General features: G+C 31.5%; 1 protein-coding gene across 4 annotated transcripts in view; it reads right to left on the bottom strand.

The window, feature by feature from the left end:
- Positions 1-1,045: 1,045 nt before the first annotated feature.
- MRP (Multidrug-Resistance like Protein 1) overlaps positions 1,046-26,137 on the bottom strand; it is a 174,908-nt gene continuing 149,816 nt past the window's right edge. For 3 of the 4 annotated variants that reach the window (XM_075368697.1, XM_075368694.1, XM_075368696.1), the window contains exons 25-29: positions 24,520-24,618; positions 19,694-19,843; positions 18,762-19,087; positions 15,174-15,368; positions 1,046-6,790 (exon numbers count right to left, since the gene is read on the bottom strand). In XM_075368697.1, coding sequence (XP_075224812.1) covers positions 6,679-6,790; positions 15,174-15,368; positions 18,762-19,087; positions 19,694-19,843; positions 24,520-24,618 — 882 coding nt within the window. In that variant the 3' untranslated portion in view covers positions 1,046-6,678. The remainder of the gene's footprint in view (positions 6,791-15,173; positions 15,369-18,761; positions 19,088-19,693; positions 19,844-24,519; positions 24,619-26,137) is intronic. The other variant, XM_075368695.1, reaches the window with a different exon arrangement.

The following is a 26,137-nucleotide window of genomic DNA, read 5'->3' on the forward strand; positions in this document are numbered from 1 at the left end:
TTCAGTTGTTTTTCAACCGATTAGAACACATTAATAATTTCAAACTCGTGAAATAATAAAATAATTCATAATTCAGTAGGTGATAATGAAACTTATTTGTGCATATAACTTCTTCTTTCTTTTCCCTGTTTAGCCGCCGGTAACCACCGTTTAGATAATTCTTCAGAGGATGATATGTATGAGTGTAAATGAAGTGTAGTCTTGTACATTCTCAATTCGACCATTCCTGAGATGTGTAGTTAATTGAAACCCAACCACCAAAGAACACCGGTATCCACGATCTAGTATTCAAATCTGTGTAAAAATAACTGGCTTTACTAGGACTTGAACGCTGTAACTTTCGACTTCCAAATCAGCTGATTTGGGAAGACGTGTAAACCACTAGACCAACCCGGTGGGTTGTGCACATAACTTATGAACATTAAACAGTACGTAGAAAATTCTGGGATTATTTTTTTAATTGGTATTTTTAAAATTCATGGCACTGAAAAGGTGCCAGTCCTCAGGATTATGAACTTGCCCGAAGTGCAACATAGGCTCAACAATATTTGTGCAATAAACTAAATTGTTTTCATCAATAAACTACTGAGAAAGTTTTTTTTGTTGGCTTTGAAAGCTTGAAATTTTTGTATTTTTTTAAAGCAAATTCCAACCTTGCAGTCATGATCCTAACAGTTCAGTTTGATTTTTTGATAAATTTAAATCCCAAACCAAGTCATTTAATTCACCTTGTGGTGTAAGATGTGGCTTATTGGAAGATAATTCAAAATCAAAATCATTGTCATCTTCTTCAGTACTTATTCATTGCTGCTTTCAAAACATATATTCAGAGGTGGCTCAGGAAATGGAAAAATTTCACTGTGTGGTACAGCCTGATTGCAGATTGCAATAAAGGATATTTTACAGTATGTTTAGATTTTTTAGAATTTCCAGACATACTTGTTAAACAAGAATGCTGATGATGTAATGGCCACACAAAGCAAATAATGGAGCTATTAGAATAAAATTATTAAGACAGTAGGTGCAAAAAAAAGAAAAATTCCAATTTAAAAAAAACATATTTTATAATAACATATACAAAGGCAGTATTTTAGTTTGCTAATGGTATTACAATTACTACACATATTTAGAAAACAATTTTTACACTAGCTAGATGTAATAAAATTGCTCATTTTATTTTTAAACATTTACATGCAAACATCAAATCAAAATATATCAAATAAAGAAAAAGGCACTTGTGAAAAATTTAATAATAAAGAATCCAGTTGTATTGTTATTTGATGAATTATACCATGAAACAATGACACACAAGTGATAAAATTTACAAAATTTCAGTCATATAAAGTTTAATCCACGAATTAACTGTTATTTTATTCTAAATTGACTTGATATTTTTAGTGATCATAAAATAAATGTTTGAAAAAGGTTATTTTTTTTTACTGCGAAGAAAATTTATCAGATTTTTAATGCAACTACTAACAGTTCATTTTCAAAATACAGTGCTACTGAATATGAACATGTCTTGAATGACCATGTGTCATTGGTTTCAAACTTTGGTATAACTCTTTTAATGGACGAGTTTGAAAGAAAAGCATCTCGCATGTTATTACATTTTTGTTTTTCAGATTGAATTTTCCTATTAAAATTAATTTAACAAAAACTATAATAATATGGTTGTCTTCACAATATTTTTAAGCTTAAAGGTGTAAAATATTTTTATGGTGTGATTGATCTAATCACTGACTGAATAAATCATTATAACATCAACAGTAATTCATAAAAATGTATTCAACTTGCCAGTGATAGTTAAGTCAGTGCCAGTTCTTTGCAGCCTGAATAGGTAATGAAATAGAACTTTTGATTTAATATTCTACAGAAACTAATTTTAATATTATTTTACACTTTCTTAAGCTTCTAAATGCGAACAAAACCAATAAATATGGATTATGTTTGTAGATTATTAAACAATATTATAGTTGTTAAAATCTATCAACTGTTGATATACTTAGAAATAAATAACATACATACAAAATAATATTAAATATAATAAAGCCAAAGTAATTAATTAAATGTTCTACCTGAGTCTTTTGAAAAGCAGTGTTATAGATAAGTAAGTTTATTATATATGAATAAACAGTTTTTAGGATAGTTTGGGGAAAAGAGAGTTGTGAATAAATCTTATAAGTGTAAGAACGAGACTGGAGAATATGTATCAACAACACACAGCATGCTTAATGTAGTTAAAACACTATTGGAGTATATTAAAATAAGACTAAGTGAAAAAAAACGTTTAATTTATTACATATTAATGAGGAAAATCTATTATCTCATGCAATCTTATCCAAGCAACTGATAAGATAGAATTTATAGTAAAAATTTGACAATGTAGAACGTTTCTTAAATTTATGTGGTTGGCATAACTTATAACTTTCCTTTAAACATATAAAAATTTTGAAAAAAAATCTGATTTTATTACTAATTTTACAGATTTCAATAGTTTGGTTTTAAAATTGTAGTATGAAAATTGATAATGTAAGAAACTTTTTCTTAGTACTAATATTTATTTTGATTTTATGTTTATTGTACCTCGTTTATATAACTAACACTTTCAAAATACTGTATATTAACATTGAAATTTTAAGATTTTTCATAAATTGTATAAAAAAACAATTTGATGTAAATAATAAGATTCCTTAGTAAATAATATTACATGATAATTAAACGTACTTTATAATACGCCCACTAACCTCCTCTTTTACACAGACAAAATCATAATGCCGTGTAAAGTAACTATCATATACATTACATGAACTGGTAATGCTAAATATCATAAAATATTAAATATAATTAATCATATATGAAATAAAATATTATTTTTTCTTCTACACATTACATTATTATTACTAGAATTTTTATATAATTTTCTAAGATATAACTTTAATAAAAAGTTTAAATTCTGAAGGAATTTTAAGGACCTGTACTGTCTTAAATCAAATAAATTTGTTTTTTACATTAATTATTTGAGAAAAATATCTTTAAAAGAAGCCTGAATTTATTAGTTTAAAAATTAATACTACTACTAATATTAACAATTTACTGTATTTCATTTGGATGAGAGAAGTACATTGGGGGCAGTTTCCATTTAACTGAAATACATGTAAACAATTAAATTAATTGTTAATAAAACAAATTTTTAAAAATAATTTATTCCTACAGATAATTATTTTAAAGTTACAGAATTGAAAATTTCTTAATTTTACAGATATTGTAATTATATATTTGAAATAAATGACACTGAACACAATTACCTAGTGACGTTATCAGCTAATGCCCATCATACTCTTTCACTCTTATGATTTAAAAATTAATAGTTTTTCTTTTTAGAATACTACCTTAATTAACATAATACTCATATTATTTATTAATTGTTTATTTTTATTACTTTCAATAAATTCCTCATTTTTTTATGCATTAAACATACCAAAAAATAGGAATTCTAAATCTTCTGAATAGGCATAGTCTTGCAAATAAATTATTTTACATGATTTTTTTTTTTGGTTGAGTTGGACAAAATTATTACTATGCAGCAAACTGGAGCTTTCTTATATATTCAAATATCATTGAAGCTGAGATGAGCTCACCATATTTTGGGTTTATTAAAACTAACAAATCAGAACTTGGTAATAATATTATTAATTTTCCTTTACCATCCTTATGAAACTATTTGGAATATTAAACTATTGTTTTAACATTTACAAATAATTAACATTAATACCCTGTTAAAGAATAGTTGTAGGAAAAAAAATTCTTGGCAGATGTAATTTCAGAGGTAGAATATTTTCTATCTGCCCAGAATTTTCTAATGGTTTCAAGCCCCAAAATTTGGTAAGTATGTCCCACAAGATCCACTTTTTAATGTAATTTTTGAAATTATTTACATTCTAATATAAATTATTAAAGTTAATGCAATTTTTTGGTATCTATTGACTTTAAATTATTATAAAAAAACACTTATCAAACTTATTATTTTTAATGGTGTACCCAAATATTTCATTAATATTTTTTTATTTATTTAATTTTTATTTCAATAATTTTTTTAAAAGTATGACGATTAAAATTGTGTCACTAACACAAAATATATCACTCGCTTAGCAAGCAATTGAGATACTTGTTCACATTTAATGAACAAAATCTACACATTAACCGTTTAGTCTTTTTTTCTTTTAATAATCAATGTGAAATACTTAATTTATCACAAGCTATATAAAGCAAACGATACACTTACTTTATCAGGACACAATTTACTTATTTACATTCCATACAAGCAAGAAGCTATCAGAAGAATACTAAGAGAGGAGGGACAAGCTGTAAAGTGATTTTGATCTCAGGTCAAAAAAAAAATCCCTTTTCTTTTATATTCAATTATTGTGAAATTGTGTCAGTTAATACAATACATGAAGAAAATTAAACAGCCTGTATGGTTTAATAAATATTTTGAGATTTAATCAAAATATATATCAGAATATAAAGAATGAATACCGTTAAACTTGTTACAAGACTATGGGAAAAATTCTCTTCTAAGATTTCAGAATGATCACCTAATTTTTTTTATAACATTAAAATAAAACAGATGAAGTTAGGGAGGAAATAAAAAAAAAAGTTATAAATATGATACAATCTGATTTTACAAAAATCATAACATGAGAACTACAAAGAAAATAATAATGACCAAACTGTGATTTAGTCACCCTATATAATGGAAATATTAAAGCAGTTATCAAAACTGCTTTATGATAGTGTTACTCAGAACATTATGAGTAACACTACTGAAGCTTATTGTATTTAATATTGAAATTTTGGTGCTTCAACATGTAATTGTGCAGTGAGCAGCGAGGTTTAAAGGGACAAGAAAAAAAAGTAAATTTTATTTTAAATGACTATTAACTTGAGCTGAGAGTATTGAGAATTTAGACCAAATGAAGAAAACTAAAATTAAATTTTATGGAAAAGAGACTGTGCATTATGTCGATCAGATGTTTTGGAGTTCATGAATAATATTGTAATACAGAAATTCCAGGCAAAATAAAGTAGATAATATGCTTTACGCTACAAAATCAATATAAAAACAACTTCCAATGATTTGTACGTAAAAATATAAGAATTGCATAATTTTAATAAACAGTTTTTCCAAAAAAGAAAACTAATATCCATTTACATTAATAGAAGAAGGATATGCTGACAAATGGCAGTTTTGAAATGACACTAAACAAAACTTTATACAGAAATGAAAAAAATTATTATTAGTGTAAGAAGCAATGAAAAAGAACAGTATTTTCTATGTGCTATAAGTGGTCATCCCTCAAAGTGGTCAGGGATGTTTGTTTTTTCTAAAGTTAATTAAAGTGAAATAATTACAGAAAAAAATTGAATAGACAGTCGGTTCCTGGAGTGAAACATAACGTTTTACTCTTTAGTCTTTTAAAAATGCAACAATTAAAAACAAGAAGCAAATGACTGTGGAATGGAAAAATCAAATGTTCTGGAATAAAGCATTTTAACATATAAATAAATATAGCCAGATTTCACAAAAAAAATTTACAACCTTGATAACAAAACGAAGATGATTTCTTAGAAGTGATTTTGATATTACCTCAAATAACACATAACAAATTTATTAAAATACCAGTTTTTTACAGATCTAAATATCAAAATGAAAAGTAATTTAAGTAAAGTTATTTATTTTTTAAACTAGATTTTTGTTTTTTCTGTTTTTGTTAATGAATAAACAAAAATCTGTGTGCTATCTCAAATGTTTTGTTAATTATCATAAACATATATATATATATATATAAAACATAAAAAAATATTTTTTTTTTTTTTTTATAACTATAGGTTTTGTATTATTAGGTGCAGGGCTTACATAGGCAGAGATGAAGTTTATTATGGTGAAATAAATACAGAATACTGTCACAAAAGATGAATGTTTGGCTACGAAGAAACATAGTTATAAAATGGTCAGATAAAAAATTAATTTATATCTAAAATTTGAGCGCTAATCTCAATTTTAATTTAAATTAGGTGCTTCTAAATCAGAAAAAAATAAAAAGTAAACACTGTATCACTAAAAAGTAATTACTAATAATAATAAAATAATTAATTGTTTTTATTAATTAATAAATAATATTACTAATAAAAAGTAAATATTTTATTACTGTCTAGAAAAATATCTCGACTGAGACACAACATTAATAAAAAAAAAAGTATTCTGTAGTATTTCAATATTTTTTAAATAACAGATCCTGTACAGTTAAATATAAAACTACTTTTTGAGCATTGAAACGATTACTTTTATATGATCAGAATTACCAGAAATTTAAACTGCCCTTCTACTATAGTATTCCTATTTAATATGAGTTATAAGGCTATTATGTAATTAATCTAACATCAAAATAAATTTACAATGATCAATCCAATTCAATAAATGTTATGATTGAAATAAATTAGGTATGATTTAAATGTGATAATTTTTTAACAAAAAAAGTCTATTTCTTAATCAAAATATATATATAATCAAAAATATTTTTTTTTAATTTTTTTTTTTAGTTTTTACTTTTTTTTGGTTTTATTAATTTATACACAAGTATTAATTAATCATAATCACATTTTAATCTCTGTATGTCAAACAAGTCCAGCATCTTTTGCCATGCTGTAAAATACTGAATTCCTTTGCTGTAATAGCTCGTTTGGCGATGCAAATTCTACTATTTGACCCTTATCTAGAACAAGAACTCTGTAACAAAAAAAAAAGATATAAAGATTATAATCAGCAAAAATAATTAAACCCTATTTTTTACAAACTATAGCTTTTACAGGCAGTAATTAAATGAACTCTTACAAAGAGATTGCTCTGAATTTCAAATTATGAAAACTTTTAAACATACCATCTGTTGGACCGTAATTTGTTGCAGAATAAATTTACAATCATTATATGGAATAATTAAATATACAATAGATACTGCCTCAAATAAGCATCAAGGGAACAAGGGTTTAAATTTCAGTTAAATTTACATTTAAAATTAAAAAAAAATTGTTTCCCATTCTAATACAAATTTTATTACAGAAATATCTTACATATAACTTTTTTTAAAGAGGATGTTTTAGTGTTCTTAGGGACAATTAAATTAAGTCCAGATTCTTCAATAATGAAAATGTCCATTTTTATATAATCACTTAAAAACTTTTATTACTGGGTGATAAAGATATGGAACTTGCTGTGTATATAAAATACCTACATTAAAAGGAATGATTCCTTTTAAGGTAGTTCTTTTGCTATTTCTGTAATTCATTAATTAGTAACATGTTCTACAATGAGAAATTTTCTTTTAATAATATGAATTTTTTATTTTCAAATATCAACATTTTACAGATTTTTGAAGAAAAGAAAAGTATTACTTTTGGTTGTACAGCGTAATTGGGGAGTGAAATTGAATTTTTCTTTGTTTCACCAGTTTCTTTAATCCCTCTGCATACAAGTTCGCCATCTGGGAAATGAACCAGTTGACAAAGGCAATCTTGAGTTCCTCGTCATTTTCAAACCGTTGTCCACCAAGTCACTGTTTCAAATGCAAGAAGAGGAAGTAGTTGCTAGGTGTAAGGTGAGGACTATATATGAAGGGTGGTCAAAGAGTTCTCAACAAAAATCTTGTATCTTCTTCTTGGTTAAGGCAACAATATTGTACACACGTTGTCGTGAAGGAGGATTACACCAGATGACAGTTTCCCACGTCATTGATTTTGGATTGCACGTCTCAGTTTGGTGTGCATTTTGCAGTAATTGTTGATCCACATTCCATAAAATCAACCAAAATGACACCCTTTTCATCCCATAAAACAGTAGCCAACATTTTTCGACTCGAGTATGGAGATTGCTTAAACATTTTCGATTTTTGGGAACTTGAATGGTGCATTGACTGTTGCTTAGATTATGTGTTGATGTAGGATATTCATATCTTGTCACCCGTAACAATGTGGGAAAACAAATCATCTCCATCTTGTTGATAGTGGTCCAACAACGTTCATCCACTTCACACAATTTGTGATATCTGAGCTTTTCTATGACAATTGTGTAGACAGAGATGCATCTAACACGCAGAGTTTCATCAGTCAGAGCACTAATCGTCAATCACCAATCACATTGCAGTTATTGGTTCACTTATTCAACAATTTTGTTGGTCTGAATACTGGGCTTGCCATTCCGCTCTTTGTCATGAACATTTGTGCGGCCATTTTTAAATTCTCTACACAATTTTTATTTTGTCAATTAAGACGGAGAAATGCCACTTATGCACACCCCACAAGTGGTATAGTGTCGGACTCGCATAGGTTCTGCTAAGATGTTACTAATGAGCATATGTATGCCTGCACCCTGTAGACTAAAACTCCTCTCTCACCGATCCTCTCCCCCCAAAGCCGGACATGCAATTAAGCATAGGCTCTGCCTTGAAGGGGTCAAAGCTGTGAGATTTAGGAGTCCTATAGCTTTATTACCACTGCCCACCCGCACAAACACAAACAGATGACGACTCTACTACAGGCTATCCCTCGCCCCCAACTTTCTGACTGTTAACACACCACTAACAGTGACACTTACTCTAGCTGCTTTGTATTCTAAAAATAACCATGACTACACTCACAACTAACATCACTGTCAGCCTCTTCTTATGGGATACTGATCTTATTCTATCTTAAAATATCTTCTATCTTTAACTGTACTTACCCAGTACTGTTTGCACTACCAACATGCACCGTAAACCACCTCTCAAATGAGGGATAACAGCCATCTATGATGTGAAGTCCAATGAAAAGTCAAAGCTGGAGGGGTTTGGGAGTCCCACAGCTTCATCACCGTTGCCCACCCGTGCGAGCACAGACAGACGACAGCTCCACTGAGGGCTGTTCCTCATCTCCCTGCCTCACAGTCCTTGACCCATATAATATCGCTAACAAATTGTATACCACTAGGTACTGCCTCTCATTTTTAGTCATTTTATGGATAATATTATCAACTGTTAGAGGTCCTACTGACAATTCACATTCAAATTGCTCGTGCACCCATCTCATGCAGTCGAAGACTAGGTTCTCTGTCGTATTCCTTGCTAGGAAGTAGGGACATCTATCGTATTCCTTGCTAGGAAGTAGGGACATCTATCGTCCTCCACTCTCTGACATCCAGCTAGATATGCACAGAATGCCCCATGCCCAATTACCAGTATCCCAATTACCCAAAGCTATGCCCGATCCAAGTTCTGACATTGGGGATCAATCTATGGGTTCACCTACCTGCAACTGCCATATCCCAGCGAACCTGCCATTTATCAAGCACTTGCTCATAACAGTCCGTTTTATCTAGGCCTTCATATACTCTATATCTATGGCACGACAGTTGTTGTAGGGGTGGCAGTTCTGCTATTACCAAAATGGCCCCAGTTGATAGTGAGCCTTATGCGGCTGCTATTTTCAAAGCCAAACGCTGGTGTATGCTCTCTGGAAGGCATCTGTTTCGCTCAACTGCAAGCGCACGGTGCCAAGCTGGCACTCCATAGAGCAACTCCAAATTGATAACATGTCCATAAATGTATCTTTTAGATGTACGGGGATCTACTGTCGCCCCCATAAGTCTACTAAGATTTCTGGCAGTTCTCTCAACCTTAGTCGCCATCTCCCTCTCCCTGACATGCGCCGAGAAGGACCTCCTATGATCTATCCAGATACACAGGTACTTGATACTAGTCTGGGGTATCACATACAGTAATTGTGAGATTGTTTATCCTCCTCCTTCCTGTTAACAGCACCATTTTGGTCTTCTGTGGCGATAAAGACAATCCTCTCTCTTCAAGCCAGTTGGAGATCTGCCTAATGGAATCGCTGTCCAATTCCGTCACCTGATCCTCAGTTCATGTTGTGACCAACAAAGCCAGGTCATCAGGAAAAGCCACTGGCGTCACCCCATCCTGGTAGTCCAGCTGAAGCACCCTGTCATACACCAAGTTCCACAATGGGAGGCCCAGCACAGACTCCTGGGACACCCCACCAATGATGCAAAATTTTAATTCACGTTCTTCAGTTCTATGGATCAAAATCTATTCATACAGGTAGCTCTGTTTTAGTTGTCTACCCATCAACACCTCTGTCCTGTAGCATCTGGAAGACCGTACCCCACTGGAGGGAATTAAATGCATTCTTTATATGTAGTACAATCAGCACCGATATCTTCCACGTCCTCCAGGTGTCCAAAGCAGCAATATCTGCCAAAGACATTACTCGTCTCACTGCACCCACCATTGAAAGTCCTTCAAGGAAGCTACATTGGTTGTTGTTCAGGGCCCCTGACACTTGCATATTCTCCATCAGTCATGGCACAATCATACGTTTCAATAACTTACAGAAGCTGTTGATCAGACAAATTGGCCTGTACGCCTCCGGCCCATCAACCGCACCCAGCTTCTTTACCAATACAGTGCCAGCTTCCTTCCATGATACAGGGATGCATCCTGAGGTACCATTCATAACATTCAGAACTGGAACTGTCACAATGTGTCGACCATAATTCTTATCACCTGAGCCGGGATCCCATCAGGGCCCGAACAAACTTCGTTCTCTTACCAGCTGTAATAAGCTCTGCCATTGTAAAGAATTTGAACTCATTGATTACCACTTCCTCTCTTACTTATCGGCACCTGGGATACAGATCACAAAGCAGCTATGCACTCCCAGACTGTGTTATCCAGAAACGCTGGCAGTCTGCATCCAAACAGGTTACATACAATTCTGTAACCCTTACTCCAGGGATCCTGGTCTAGCTCATCAAGAACTTCGTTCCAGGCTCACTTCTTTGCCTGCTTTATCTCATATCGATAATGGTTTCTCACTTCTATGTAATCACAATAAGCCTCACACCTGATAACCGGATCATTGTGCGTCCTGTCCACTGATAAGCTCTACGTGCTGCCATGTTCCTTCTATGAGATCTCGAGTTCAGTTGATAACCAGTATGCATGCTTATTTTATGGATGACAAATAGTGACTCTGCATGCCACACACTCTCACTTAACTTGGAGTACAAACTCCTCCGGTGAATCCAAGTTGAATTCCCTTCTATGGATTGTCTCTGCAAACTTCCAACATCCAGGCTTTGATGTAGTAGAACATAGCCCCCTAAGGTCAAAGGTAGGAGTATCGTCGTCTTAATCAGGATGGGGCGTTGATCAGACAAACATTCGTCCTCCAAAATGTTCCAGCAGTGTACAGGCCTACATAATCCATCATCACAAAAACCAGGTCCAAAACAGACCAAAAGGATCCTCTAGCAAAGGTGGCTCCCTCCCTGTTAATGCACATAAAACCCAATGCATTGATACAATCAGACAAGAGGACCCCTCTGATATTTCTTTCAACACCTCCAAACTCAGTGGGCTTCGCGTTGAAGTTCCCCATTATTAACACGTTACGTCCTCGATATTGACAAATATCCTTACTCAAGCCATCCAGGAACGCTGTGAGGTCTTCTGTGCTACTATTTGGAGAGATGTAACAAGAGTAAACCAATACTTCACCGAGATCAGCCCGGATGAAACTTTTGTCATCACCACTACTAATGATTGGAACTGCCACAACCTCTCTGTCCACTATTCAGGTTGAGCAAGAAACCGCTGCAACATTCAGCTCACTCAGGAGCACCACATCAACACCAAAACAAAGGTCCACCTCCCAAATAAGGTTGACAGCCTGTCTACTTCTATTGGCAAGTTGTAATGCAATCATGTGGCCCTCCTTACCACAAACTGCACATGATGTCATCTCCATTGCTCTTTAATATAGGATAATTACTAATTTAGTATAATTAAAGAGAGTACAGGTAACAATTTTGTATGTAGTATATTTTTTCAAATTTTTTATATCTATTTACACACACACACACACACACACATATTTATATAGTCTATAACATAAGGATTCCAACATGGGGTCATACATCTGAATCGGTTCAGCTGTTTAGCTGCTACAGTGAAAGAAACATATATACATACAAACACCCTAAATACATTGCACTTGTTTTTAGACAACCATGTAAAAATAATAAACAAAGGAGTTTTGAACACCAGTCACGCATGGCATTTTTCACACGTTACAAAATTCCATTTTCATATCCCACGCACAGCTTTAAACTTATGTGGTGATATCAAGCCAAAAAAAAAAATATCGCAAGCAACCACCTCAGAAAGCAGGGTAGACCTTCAGTTTCTGAAGCGGCAATCAAACTAGTGTGGCAGACATTCACTCGTAGTGTGATTTTATCTTTTGATATATTGAAGAATAAAATATATAATTTTTATATTTAACTTTTGGAGAATAACATATATAATTTGTATATTTGACTTTAATTAGATGAGGTTAGTGAGCGTAAGTTATGTTTGACTTAAATTTAAACTGCCTTTTTTTTACAAGGGTATATCGTAATCTATTTACCTTAGAGATTGTTATTGGGCGATTATTTTTTTTTTTAATTTCTAGTTATAGTTTTGACCCCCACCAGAGCTTATCTGTGTTTGTCGATATATAGCGGTGAAGGTCAGAGTAAACAAATTTTTTGGTTTTTTCACTTGATAGTATAAAACACAAACATTACACTAGGTATATATAAGATGGCTACTAACACTATCAGACTGCATAATGTAATTTACTGAAGTGTTTTTATATAACCAAACAGTCGAGGAAAGAGGAATTCTAATAATATAGTAACATCTTAAATAAAAATAACAACAAATAAAGATAGAAATAAAAAGAAAAGAGAGTGATTGAATAAAAAAGGATGTTTATTTGAAAGTAGGGAAGAAAACAAATACACACACACCTGCACATGCACTCACAAAGTGTCATTCACCCATAAACAGATAAAAGTATTAATAAAAACTGAAGACTTGTATTATATGTATATATTAAACATTCGAATGAACAGGAATTCAATTCCAAATTTTATGTACTGATAAAATTTTAAACAAAAATCAATCACACATAAATATATGCAAATAAAAAAAGCTGACAACACAGTTGTAGGACTTTCCCGTCATGCAGCTTTTTTCTGATGCATGGCTTATACAAACAATTAAAAATATATCATTTTATTTAAATACAATATGTTCTGTTTGTTTAATTCAGTGATTTTAACTGAAGCACGCATGCATACCGTATTTCATTCACGCAGGTGTGGCGGAACTAGCGGCCACTTTAAATATTATTCATTTATTTAATTCTACTGCTCACCTGTGATGTCATAACATAGCAGATGACTACAGCAGTAGTCAGAATGCTAAGTGGAATGTAGAGTGTGTATGGGCAGGGGGTGTCTTGGGTTAAGACCCCACTTTGATGGGGAACAAATTTGTGGAGATGCTAACAGAAAAAACTGCAATGAAAAAGACCCACAGTACTGCATTCTACAACGTTCCAAAATTATTACTATTTTTTGGAATGGGGGCGCAATTTAGCAAAAAGATTTTTACACAAAAGATTTTTTTCTATAATTGTTCACAAAAATTAAAAAAAATAGTAATTAAAATCACCCCTTGTACTGCCTTCTGTAACTCTTCAAAATTAAAACTAATTTTAGGAATGGGGAATGGGATTTTTAGCAAAAAGTTTTATTTACAAAAGTTGTTCATTAATATTCACAAAATTATCAAAAAAATATATAACCTTAATTATGCAAAATGAGACTTTTTTCCCTGTATCCCCCACACCCCGATCTTTTGAATTGAAAATTTAAGAGCATCAGTGCCCCTACTATAAAAATATTCTAGCCAAGTTTGGTGAAAGTAGGTAACATAGTTCTGGAGATATAAGGCGATTTACACACCAATGTACATACATACATATGTACGCACATTTTGTCACAGAAATTTTGATGCCGTTTTTTGGTTTTCATGCCATTTTTTGGTTTTCTAGAGTCCTTTGGGGTTAATTCGTCAAGATTTGGTGAAAACCGAATATGTCCAATTTTGACTGATCAGTATACTTTAATAGTTATACCCCACAATTCCACATGAGTCATATCCCTCATAACTCAAATGATAATAGAAAATCATTGAATCATTGACACAATCCCTAATACATTTCATTACAAAGACTTTTCATCGCATCATTATATATCCTTTGGATAATTTTCAATGCAATTGATCTACATGATTCAACTTTGAATTATTAAATCTAACAATTTTACACAATTCTGATTTATTGTGTAAAATTATTGGGTGGTAAAACAGTTTCTTTTTGAAACTGTTATTACCAATCATAAACTTTGGGTTTAACATAACATCCTTGCCAAAAGCTTTCTTATCTTCACCACTTCACTTTATTATATTTTAATAGAAATCCTTTTTTCCATCAATTTAAAAAAAAAGTTATCACTCATAATAAAATACATCCTAAAATTACTTGGCTGCCAAGTGTGAACTAAGCATTTAACATGGTTGAAAATATTGATATACATTATGGACAGTCCTGCAGGTGAAGGGGAGAAGACAAACTCAGTCAAATACTCATAGCATGCAGAATTAAAAAATTCTCTTTTTTTTTTATCACACCTTGTATATTAATTAGGTTAGCGTATAATGTGAAATGCAGAGTGATACTGATGTTGTCTACAACACATACTTATAAAAAACATTTTTGATGTTCTCCAAATTCTCTATCTTAAAATCAGTACCTCTAAATAGAGGTACTCTTGAGAGTACTCTGAGAGTTCAATAACAACTATCCTACATGACCAAATAAGCAACTTTTTTCAAAAGTTTTATTATTACTAAGCCAATAAACATTTTTGATAAACACAATAGGATTTCAAGACTGACGATCCACAATTCATGAAAATTCGCACATTCCATTTAAAAAAAAACCTGCAATAAAGAACTGCTTATAATGATTTAACCATAAACCTAAGAATAAAGCTTCAAGTCACTTCTTTTGCAATAAATTGCACTGAACTAAAAAAAACGATCTTCAAGTTCTCTGAAAAATTAATATTAATTTGATGTATACAATGAAAGATTTTCTTGAAAGTAATTGTAGGTGCTAAGTTACAAAACTTATTACTGTAAACACATTTAATGAAATACTACCTGTCAGAGTCCATGATTGTATTTAAACGATGAGCGATTGTCAGTACTGTACAGAGTCTGAATTCTGTACGTATTGTTTGCTGAATCAGATCATCTGTTTCCAAATCGACAGCAGCTGTTGCTTCATCCAACACCAAAACTTTAGTTTTACGTAAGAGTGCTCTGGCAAGACAGATTAATTGACGCTGACCGACACTGTAAAAATCACATAAATTATAATTTATATTATAACATACTGCTTACTATCACTTCGTTAATTATTTTTCCAAATTGAGTATCAGGATGATAATGGCCAAATAGCACTTACATACCTGAGGTAGGTACACTTTGAGGCCCACCCAGATAGAGCAATGATAATTTAATATTAATGGTTTCTTGACACTATTTTCCAGCCAACATTCTGTTATTGGATTTTAATTAACAATGCATCCTGGACCAAGAATGAAGAGATGTACAGATATATTTACAACACAGACAAGGGATGCAGCTGTGAAACCATAGATATGCTATCAAGAGACTTCAAGAATATATATGCATCAATCAATCAATTTCAATAAATTGCTTTCATTTTATCACAAAAACTGCTGATTTCAAATTATTCTGACATAAGAAAACTGTAACAATTAGCATAACGAATTCCTTTTTAACTTTAAAATGGGGTTTTACAAACAATTAAAACGATAATATATAAAGTCTTATATTTATTATTTTAGTTTTTTTGAAATTAAAAAAGTTGTACAATAATTATTCTAACAGAAAATCAGGCAAATATTAACAGATTTATTCTTGCTGGATATACTTTTCACCACGGGAGCAGAAAATTTTCAGACCCCTGAAATTTCCACCAAACACAATTTTTTTGATCAGAAATTTTTCGAAATTTTCCCAAAACTAAGACAAGAGTTTATTACGTTTTACTGACCAATTTATTGTATATGATGAGTTATAAAAATAGAAGTAATAAAAATACATAGGTTGCAGACACTTTAATTTATTCAAAAAATTATCTTCTGAACTAGAAATACATTAATAATCACAACTCAACAAATACAATAGTCTAATATTGGCTGCAATGTGATGGGTTCAAGAGAAGATGACCACTGAAGAGGACACTGAAATAAAATAAATGTGTTAGGCTTAATCTAAGAGACATGTTAAAAAAAGATTACTTACTTATTAAGCTAATTATTAGAATACAAATTAGGACCTGAGAAATAAACAGTTGTAAATCCAAATCTGATGGAGTTACCATAATTTACCTCTCTTACCTCTCAGGTGCTGAAATTTATCCTGTTTTATTTTTAGAACATACATAAATATTGTAGGGCTAATAAAAAATCTGCTGATTCGATATCTATAGGATTATTTAACTATTTTGTTAAAGGTACGGTAATGAAAAATGGTTCAGACAATTACCTGTAATGAATGCATTGATGATTATCAATTCAAATCATTAAGAAAAGGCAGTCTTCCTTTACCTTTGTGGAGAATGTGATGGATGAATTTTGATGTTTTGAATATTTTTATATAATTGGTTGAGGAAAATCTCTTAAAATGGTAAATGGTATTTTCCACCATTCCATGAAATGAATACTTCTTGAAAAAGTGTCAAATTTTTCATTTCAGTTGGGCAGATGGTTGCCACTGACTTATTCCAACAGATTCACATACAGACTAACAACAGATTTTTAAGCAGTTTTCAAGGGGAAAATTGTTTCTGGGATTTCAGCATTATCTTCAGTGTTGGTATATAGTTCTTTGATCACTCTGTTTTCTTGGTCAATTAAAGAAATTTGTTTGGCCTCATTTGAAGAAACAAGTATTTTTTTTTTAAATGTAAGTTTGCTTACATTTATATAGTTTAAATGCAAGTTTCTCTTCATAATTTTTTGCTGTAAAAAAGAACTTTCACATCAAAGTTGCACCCTCAATTTTTATTGATCCAATTTAATAAAATTGCTAAAGATTCAAGTGTATTTGCATCTGTTTCTTCTGCTATTCTTAGGAACTGCTGCTACTAAAACATTATCTCATTTTCTATAACTCACTATAGCTCGCTAATTTTTATTTCAAGTTGATTTGACAATGCTACACAAAGGTTTTTCTAATTTTTTTCTAGAACTTATGAAGGTTTTTTCATTTGAATAAATTTCTACTCCATCTTGAAATTTTTTCTGAGTTTTTGAACGGCTTGATCTCTCTAGATCTTAATCAGGTAGTAAACATTGTTAGTATACATTGCAATTTAAGTTTTCAAGCTCCTTAAAAGAGATGGAAAATTCTCCTCACTTAATTTTGCACTATTCATTTCAATTTCCATTTTCTTCATTGTGTTTTTCATTGAAGTGGTAATAATAAAAAAATGTCCAGATACATATCTTTAACTTTGTGGGGTGCAACTAGATTTCGTCACTAATTTCATTTACCAGCTAGTTACGAAAATTGATATTTTAGGTTCAGTTTTAGAGAATTTTATTAGCCCTATTATTTTAGCTATTACTTTTTAGCTTCAGTGTTTTTGCTTTTTTGGATGCATTTAGTTCGCTTATTTCAAAGCAATGAAAAATAATTTGAAATCTCTTTGAAATTTTCTGTAAACTCTCAATTTACTCTGAACAAAACGGGTTTGTTGGATTGATTTACAGTTTAAAAAACTCACTTGTAGTTCATCAGCTAATGTAATTAATTCCTCATAGCCAATTCCCCAGTTGTAATTTTTCATTACTGTTTGAGCTTGACCAAGAAAAAGCTGTTAAACCAAGAAAAAGTACTGTCTTTGCCAAATAGTGCAGTAGAAAAGGGACAAGACGCATTCGCATACTGGTGACCACAACGCATCTTATCAGTAATGCATCCCTTGCCTGTTGCAATTTGAGTCTATGAGTCATTGCTCACCAGGAATGATGTTGCTACCTTTGTATTCAATAGAATGGATGTTTCTTTTCAAAACTTGTTAAAAGATCAATTATTCTAGTTAATGATTGCAAAAATGATGTGAATACAACATCAGTTGATATTTACATCGTGATTTCTATTTTTCAGGACGGTAAACATTTCTGTGAAATTTCTCCCGAACCACATTTGTGTGTTCAGACATATTCTGCTCCCTTGCTTTTGACTATAAATTTTCCACTGCTACACTTTTTCACTACTTGACTAGGAAACAATTATATTTTTCACTGTCGGGTAGGGCTGATCAAAAGTGACTTAGCTTTACTCTGGTGATCTATCTCGTGCAGTCTTTATTTTAAGGCATTAAAATAATTTTAGAATGTTATCTGTTTACAGAATATTAAAAAAAAATTACTGAAAATTAATATATTGTTACATTACTTCTTACAGAGCAAAAACTTATCAATGAAGTAAAAAATATTTTCATGCATACGATAATGCTAACATATTTTTATTATAAAAGAATCTACAGCAACTTTTAAGTTTCAAATAATCCTTTCAAACATAAGATGTATGAAATTCAATTTTAGAAACTCTTTGAATCATATGCTTTGTACTGTCATCAGCAAATAATTTATGACAAAATAAATGTTCTACAATGAAAAAATCAATAATACAGTAGAAAAATATGCTGACCTAAGGTTATCGCCACCCTCACAGACTTCATGTTGTAAGCCAGCTGTCAAACCACTGACAAAAGTTTTAAGATGAGAGAGTTCAAGAGCTCGCCATATGGCATCATCTGAATGTTTATTGAATGGATCCAAATTCAATCTTAATGTGCCACTGAAAAGTACTGGATCCTGTGGTATGATTGTGAGTCGCGAACGTAGCATATGTAGACCGAGTTTTGATATATCAACATTATCAATACAGATTGCACCACCAGCAGCCTCTAAAATTCGAAAGAGGCCAAGTGTCAATGAAGATTTACCAGCACCTGTCCTACCAACAATACCGATCTGAAAGCAATTTTAAAAGTAATAAAAAACCAAAATTTAAATACAGAATTTTTTGACAAATTTTAGATTCTAATGAGAAATACAGATGTAATAATTCCTAATTATACTCCATAATGTAATAGCAGAAGAGAGATAATTTATAACAATTTTATAAATTAGGGTTAACATTCAGATTAACATTTAATAATGTTAATCAAACATTATTAAATTTAGATGTTTAGAAACATCTAAATTTATTTTTTAAACTCAGGACAATATAATGGAATCCTGGTTCCAAATTACAAAATATAGCAGTTTTTAAGGAAAAAAACAATCTTTTCTGTATTTATTTATAATAATTTATTATTATATGTTCGAAAAAAAAACAATTTGATTGACACATATGTAAGAAAAACAACAAATACATCATTATTAGGTTTTTACGGTATATATAATTTAAGTAAAAATAAAACTAATTATTCCTTCACGATATTGAAATATAATGGTTTTCAGTAGATATAAAAATGCATGAAAGTTGTAAACTTCCAAGAAAGTAAAATTAGGAGTCATTTTCATTACATCATTGCATTAAAATAATTTAATCATATAAAATAATGGATTAAATACCTTCTCTCCACCAGTTACAGAGAATGTTATTCCTTTAAGAACAAGTCCAAGGCCTTCTCTATAACGCAGCTGGTAATCTTTAAACTCTACTTCACCCTTTTCTGGCCATTTTTCATTCACCAAGTTAGGTGTAATCTCCCAAGCAGCTTCCTAAAATTAATTAAATATCATGAGTGAGCAACACAATATTTGTAAACCTTAAGAAAATGTGGTGAAAATGTTTGATCTTGATCACCGTAAAGGCAGATGTATCCCTTTTTTCTGTGAGATATAACGTAAGTAGAAATATCAAATAAATTTTTCACTTAACTGATTCAACTTCACTTCCATACTCTACATTTAATTTTGCAAATCCATAATTTTGACATAAGGGCATATTCATGCACAACCACATACACAAACAAATGTAACTTTTAAAAATCCTACAACAAATAAAAAAAAAAGATTAAAAGGAAAATTTTGAAATAAAGAAAATTGTCATTCTTTTCATCTTAATAATGCTTTTACAGTATTCTACACTATTAATTTACACTATGAGAGAAGAAATTCTGGTAATGTTTGAGATTACAAGAGTACATGAGTAGATTACCAAGTAGATGTTTTATTATACATGAGAAATTTGTATAGTAAAACTTATACATTTTTGATATATTCAAGTTCTGTTCAAAATGTATCTGACCATAGGTTGTGAAAAAAAAATAGCTAACTTAGTGGTTTCCAATCCTAGTTTCCTTCTAAACAGGCTCCTTTTGTAACTTCACATTCACCAAGTGGTCCTTCCATTACGAAAATGTATAATTTGAAGTCCTCTTTAGGAACAGCTACCAACTACACTGTTGCATTCATTACTATGTCCTCAAATCAGAACCATTTTAGAGAAATTCAACTTAGGGAACTACCAGAAATTAGGTGTCATATCTAGCCGGTAAGAAACTAACTACTGAACCTGAGCGATTCTGTGCTTGACCAAAAAATTCTGGATTAGACATAATGTTTACGCCATTCTGGCATAAAGTTTTCCGTTATTTTCTACGAATTCCAAGCTAGGGTAGGTCCCGTTGCTTTGTTACAAGGAATGTTTGAATTCCACTTGGTTTCGTATTGCTGGGTCTGTAAAGCCCACCTGTTTTTATTATTGTTCTTGTGTTCGACCCTCCCACCGTCATCCTTAGCGACCGCGCCTATTATTCTATCGAGTTATTTCTGACTACCCTTTTCATACACCCGTTATTTTTTCGTCCCCTCACTAATACACACACACACACACACACTCTCCTGTCCACTACCTGGATCTGGTTACCCACGCCTTTTTTCGCCATCTTTTCGGCAGAGTACCTCCAACATCTCACCACTGCAGTCGCCTAGGGCAATACTCTCCTGCAAACTTTGTGGTAACATTCACGCTCAAGCAGAATTTCAAACTCATCACTACACATTTGAGATTCCACGCCTCATTCTACCACTAAACCACATCACGCCGCTGTATTCCTGATTCACCGTGCGGACTATGCCCAGGACTACATAGGTATTCTTCTGTACTTGCTGTTACGAGTTCATCTCTGGCAAATATTTGTGTGCTACAGGCAAGTTCAGTTTTTCATTACTCATTACGTTAAACCTTTATGTTATCATTCAAATTTGTGGAACATTCAGTTCATCCTACCTATGCCGTTCAAGTTTCAATTTCACTTTAGTACAGTCACGACAGGTCACTTACAGAAGGCTGTCATTGTTCAGCTGCAACCCATTTCATGTGCTCAATTAAGTTCAGTGTGATTATATTGTAATTAACTCTTTTGTACTGTAATATTATTGTGTCTTTTTCTACGTCAAACTAGAATTACATTTTTACATTATTTAACGTTAAGTTTGTGGTTCATAAATCAGGAAAGGCCAATGCCAATCAAGATTTACTTTAATTTATTTTTCTAAGTTTATGACATTTGTTCATTGCTAATTTTTCAATATTACAGCATTTGTCAGTAATGCAATAGCTTTCCAGTCATATTATGTTTATTGATGTCATATTTTTCTAAAGTTATAATTAAAACTAAGGTGTTTCATGTTATCCTTCAGGCTTTGTCAAAACGTATATTGTAAAAATCTGTATTTAGAAGCGTGTACTCATGTATTTTTTCAGTTAACTATCATTGTTCAGACGCTGATTTCAGCTGATGTATTAAGTAGTTTTTAAGGTTATAATAATTAACTTATATCAAGTTGTTCTCATTAAAGTCCAATTTCTTTTGGCAAATACTAGCTGTGTGTTTTTTTATTTTTTAACTTTACCCAACACATAACAAATGACAGGGGTGTTATTATGATACGATTGTCATTTGCTAGATTTCTACAGTTCTGATTTCATACATTAAACTACATTATGAGGCAATGCAGAACTTTCAAATAATACTGTTTGTTGACAGACTGGTGTTCTGGTGTGTATTTGTGACACACAACTTTGCAGTAGTCACAAGAAAGTCAACATCATTTCCACCTTGTTTCTCATTCATCTTATTTGTTTTTTTGCCTTGGGGATGATAACTTTTACTGTCATAACTGAGCTTTGGTCTCTATTTCATACCTCTTCACTCAAGATTCATCACCATTTATACACCTTAAGGCAATTAGGATCATTGTTTAAGTGCAGTCTACCAAATTTCCAACATTCCAAATTCTAACAAATTTTTTTATATTCAGGCAAAACCAGCTTTGGCAAAATTTTGTGGCCACTGTGCATATTCAAATTGTCCATTAAAATCATGTGCATTGAAACCAATATTATTTGCATTCCATTATTATATACCAAACAAAAACACAGCAAACATCTATTTCACTAACACACAGAGGGGCTGTTGACCAATTAATGTGATTTATAAGGATACAAAAAAACTGTACAATAGGTACTGGTGCTGCACTCTACCACTTCTTCAAATACTTTTTGAGAAAAATTAATTATCAGATAATGTTACCTACATTCATGTAAATAAAATATACTACCTTAAAGGTTGTAGTAGCTTTAGTAACTTTTGGAACCAAAGCTCTTGTAATTTCTATGTTCATATAAGTGAACACACAAAAATTATGGTGTAATTTCTATGTACCACTTCTCCTGTAGAATAAACCATTTGTAGAGCTGATTGTTGTATGTATTTTGGTGTTCACTACATTGATCAGCAACTAAAAGAATGTTTTGAAAGTGTATCTGGCTCAATGAATAACTCAACAGGAAACTGCCTTAATTGTAATTTTCTGTAGTATGTCAGACAACATACAGGGTTATCATAAAAGAATAGTGCGGTTTTGAACATGGTTTAAATTAAAACATTATTACTTACAGTTCATGTTTTTTATTTTTCAAATTTGTCTTCTCAAACATTTTTTTACATAATTAATAAATTTCAATATGTGCCCTTAGTCGCTCGACAGATGTCCAAACGATACTCAACTTCTCTCCATACATTAGTTAACATTGCATTAATTGTCATTGCTTCATTAATCCTGTTTTTTAAGTGGTTTAGGTCGCAAATTTTTTGTGTATAAACAACGCTTTTGATGTACCCCCACAAGAAAAAATCGCAAGGTGTCAGGTCTGAACTCCTTGGAGGCCAAAGTATGGGTCCTTGCCGGCCTATCCATCGATCTTCAAATTTTTCGTTCAAAGCATCCGTGACCATTGCATTGAAGTGCGGGGGAGCACCATCTTGTTGGAAATGAAGTTGATGAATGTTTTCGAGTTCATCCAGCTGAGGAAAGCAATAATCGGTTAACATGTCAAGATATACAACTCCATTAATTGTTTTTTCAGCAAAGAAGAAAGGCTCTATTACATGATTTTTCATCACACCACACCAAACATTAACTTTAGGCGAATCGCATTGTTTCTCAGTAATTGCGTGTGGGTTTTCAGAGCCCCATATTCATGAATTGTGTCTGTTAACACATCCATTCACATGGAATGTAGCTTCGTCTGTAAAAATTATATCATCTAAAAATTATTTGTTTTCACTTATTCTGTCCAACATTTCAACAGCAAAATTGTAACGTTTTACACCATCATTGGGTTTCAATTCTTGCAATATCTGGATTTCATAAGCGTGCAATTTCAGTTTTTTATGTAAAACTTTGTGAACTGTTGATTTTGGAATACTTAATTCGACGCTTCGACGGGGGATGGACTTCCCAGGACTTCTAATTGCTGATTGTCTAATTAGTTCAACCGTTTTGTCTGGTACAATTGGTCTGCCGGTTGATTTCTGTTTCTTAACTGATCCAGTTTCTTCGAATTGTTTGAACCAACGTGTTATGTTATTTTTGTATGGTGGATCTCTAACGAATTCACGTCGAAACGCACGTTGAACTAAAATTACGGATTTTAATTCAGCCATCAATAAAACACACTTTGCTTTGTCTTTATCCGAGAATATAGTAACTCACTAAACTCACCGCAACAACAATACAAGAACTGACGTTGTGGTTACAAGTGGTGATAAACAAACTTTTGGGTTGGAGGCTTTCAGGGATACCAATATAACATCTAGAAATTTCCCTACAATCTTCCTATGAATTTCTGAAACCGCACCATTCTTTTATGATAACCCTGTATTTTGTTTTTTTAAGTATGGCTATGCCGTTTAAGAATATAATTTGTCTTATGGATAGTTTCCTATAATCACAGTATATGTAAAACTAACAAGCTGACAGATATAAATGATTTCACAGTTTCAAATAAAGTATTTATATTAAAGGCAAAGGACCCAATTTGTGAACAGAGTATTAAATTATTTTTTGTAATTTGTGATTCTGTATACCCTCTCCAATTTGTTTACCTGATGTGTTTCTCCATACTCCTTAATTCTCTCAACTGCTACTATATTAGTCTCAACATCAGATGTCATTCGGACCAGCCAATTCAGTGTTTGGGTTACCTGAATAAACAGTTAATATAGATTAATACAATTACAAATTAACTTTTTAAAATTAATGAAACATGAAATACAGAGTAATCAAAAAATGCTCTAATAATAAAATTACAAAAAAACAACAATATTAACCCAAATCAAGATCCATACTGGTTAGATCAAACTTTTTTTTTAACAGAAAATAAATAGACATCAATGTATAAAAATTGAAGCTTGACTTTACATTTCTTAAAATTCACTTTTTCGTAATAATTTTGAATTTAATACAAAACTGAATTAAGTTTTAGTTCACTGCTTCTATTTACATATGTTAGCTTGGCGACTGAAATTTTTATAATCAATAACTACTGCAGTATGAATTGTATAACTGAAAAAATAAAACAAAGTACAAAGTAGCAGACATGTACAAGACATGAGTCTTGTACATTTCTTCAGTGAAAAAGGGATTACACATTTCTGTGATGTATTTTTCAATGAAGACAATAAGTATATTATAAAAAGAAATGTAAATTTTTGCTGCTTTCAACTACTTTTCTATAACAATTTAATTAACACTAAATTATAAATATTTTTCAGTTCATTTATCTTTTGTCATTATAAGTTTTTTTAAAGCAATATATTCACATGGGAATTGTCAAAGTGAATTTGTAACAGGAAAAACATCAGTTTTTATAAACAAGAACAACATGATAAACAATTTTATATCAGATTGCAGGAATTGTGACCGAATTTCTAAAACCATTCTTTTATTTGTATTTAATGTCACATATAACAGTTAAAAAAAAAATTATCACAATTCATTTTGGCTTTTCAGAAAAAAGTGGTGCACACTTAGAGTGTGCACCACTTTTTTCTGAAACACAACATTTTACAACATTTTTTCTACAACATTTTTTCTACATTTTCTACAACATTTTTTGACAATGTTTTGTAATGTGGTGTCTACAGCAATAGTTATAATAAGAATTTAGAGTCATAGATTTACCTAATCACTTTATTCCAAAATACGATTTTGAACAACCACAAGATAAAAAAACAGAATTCCAGGAAGGTCTCAGGCAAAACTTCCTCCAATCAAGTAATCCACATACCAAGAATACACTAACTCAAAGAGGTATCCACATAATTGTATATTAAAAACTTAAATATAAACTGCAACAAAGAGCTTTTTCTCTACACACTTAACAGCCATATGAAATGAATCTCAGTGTCACAGTGGTTAACTGAATTATATAAATTGTTCAGCGAAGCCTAATAGGAGAGACAGCACCAGTATAATCAGGAAGTTAATATTTTCACAATCAATATATGTAAATGTTATGAAAGCAATTTTCATTTGTATTAAAAATAAATTTATGTACCTTGTAAAACAGAGACACTAGCAATGATGCTAGACACTTTATCTTTTTTTTCTAAGAATTACACATCCATTCACTAATGAGAATCTACTCACATGCAGTTGTAATTCACTATTATTCAAATTTAGTGATTGAATATGACAGTGGTTGCAAATAATGAATGAAAT

Source organism: Lycorma delicatula, chromosome 6, assembly GCF_047948215.1.
Source record: "Lycorma delicatula isolate Av1 chromosome 6, ASM4794821v1, whole genome shotgun sequence".
Classification (NCBI taxonomy): domain Eukaryota; kingdom Metazoa; phylum Arthropoda; class Insecta; order Hemiptera; family Fulgoridae; genus Lycorma; species Lycorma delicatula.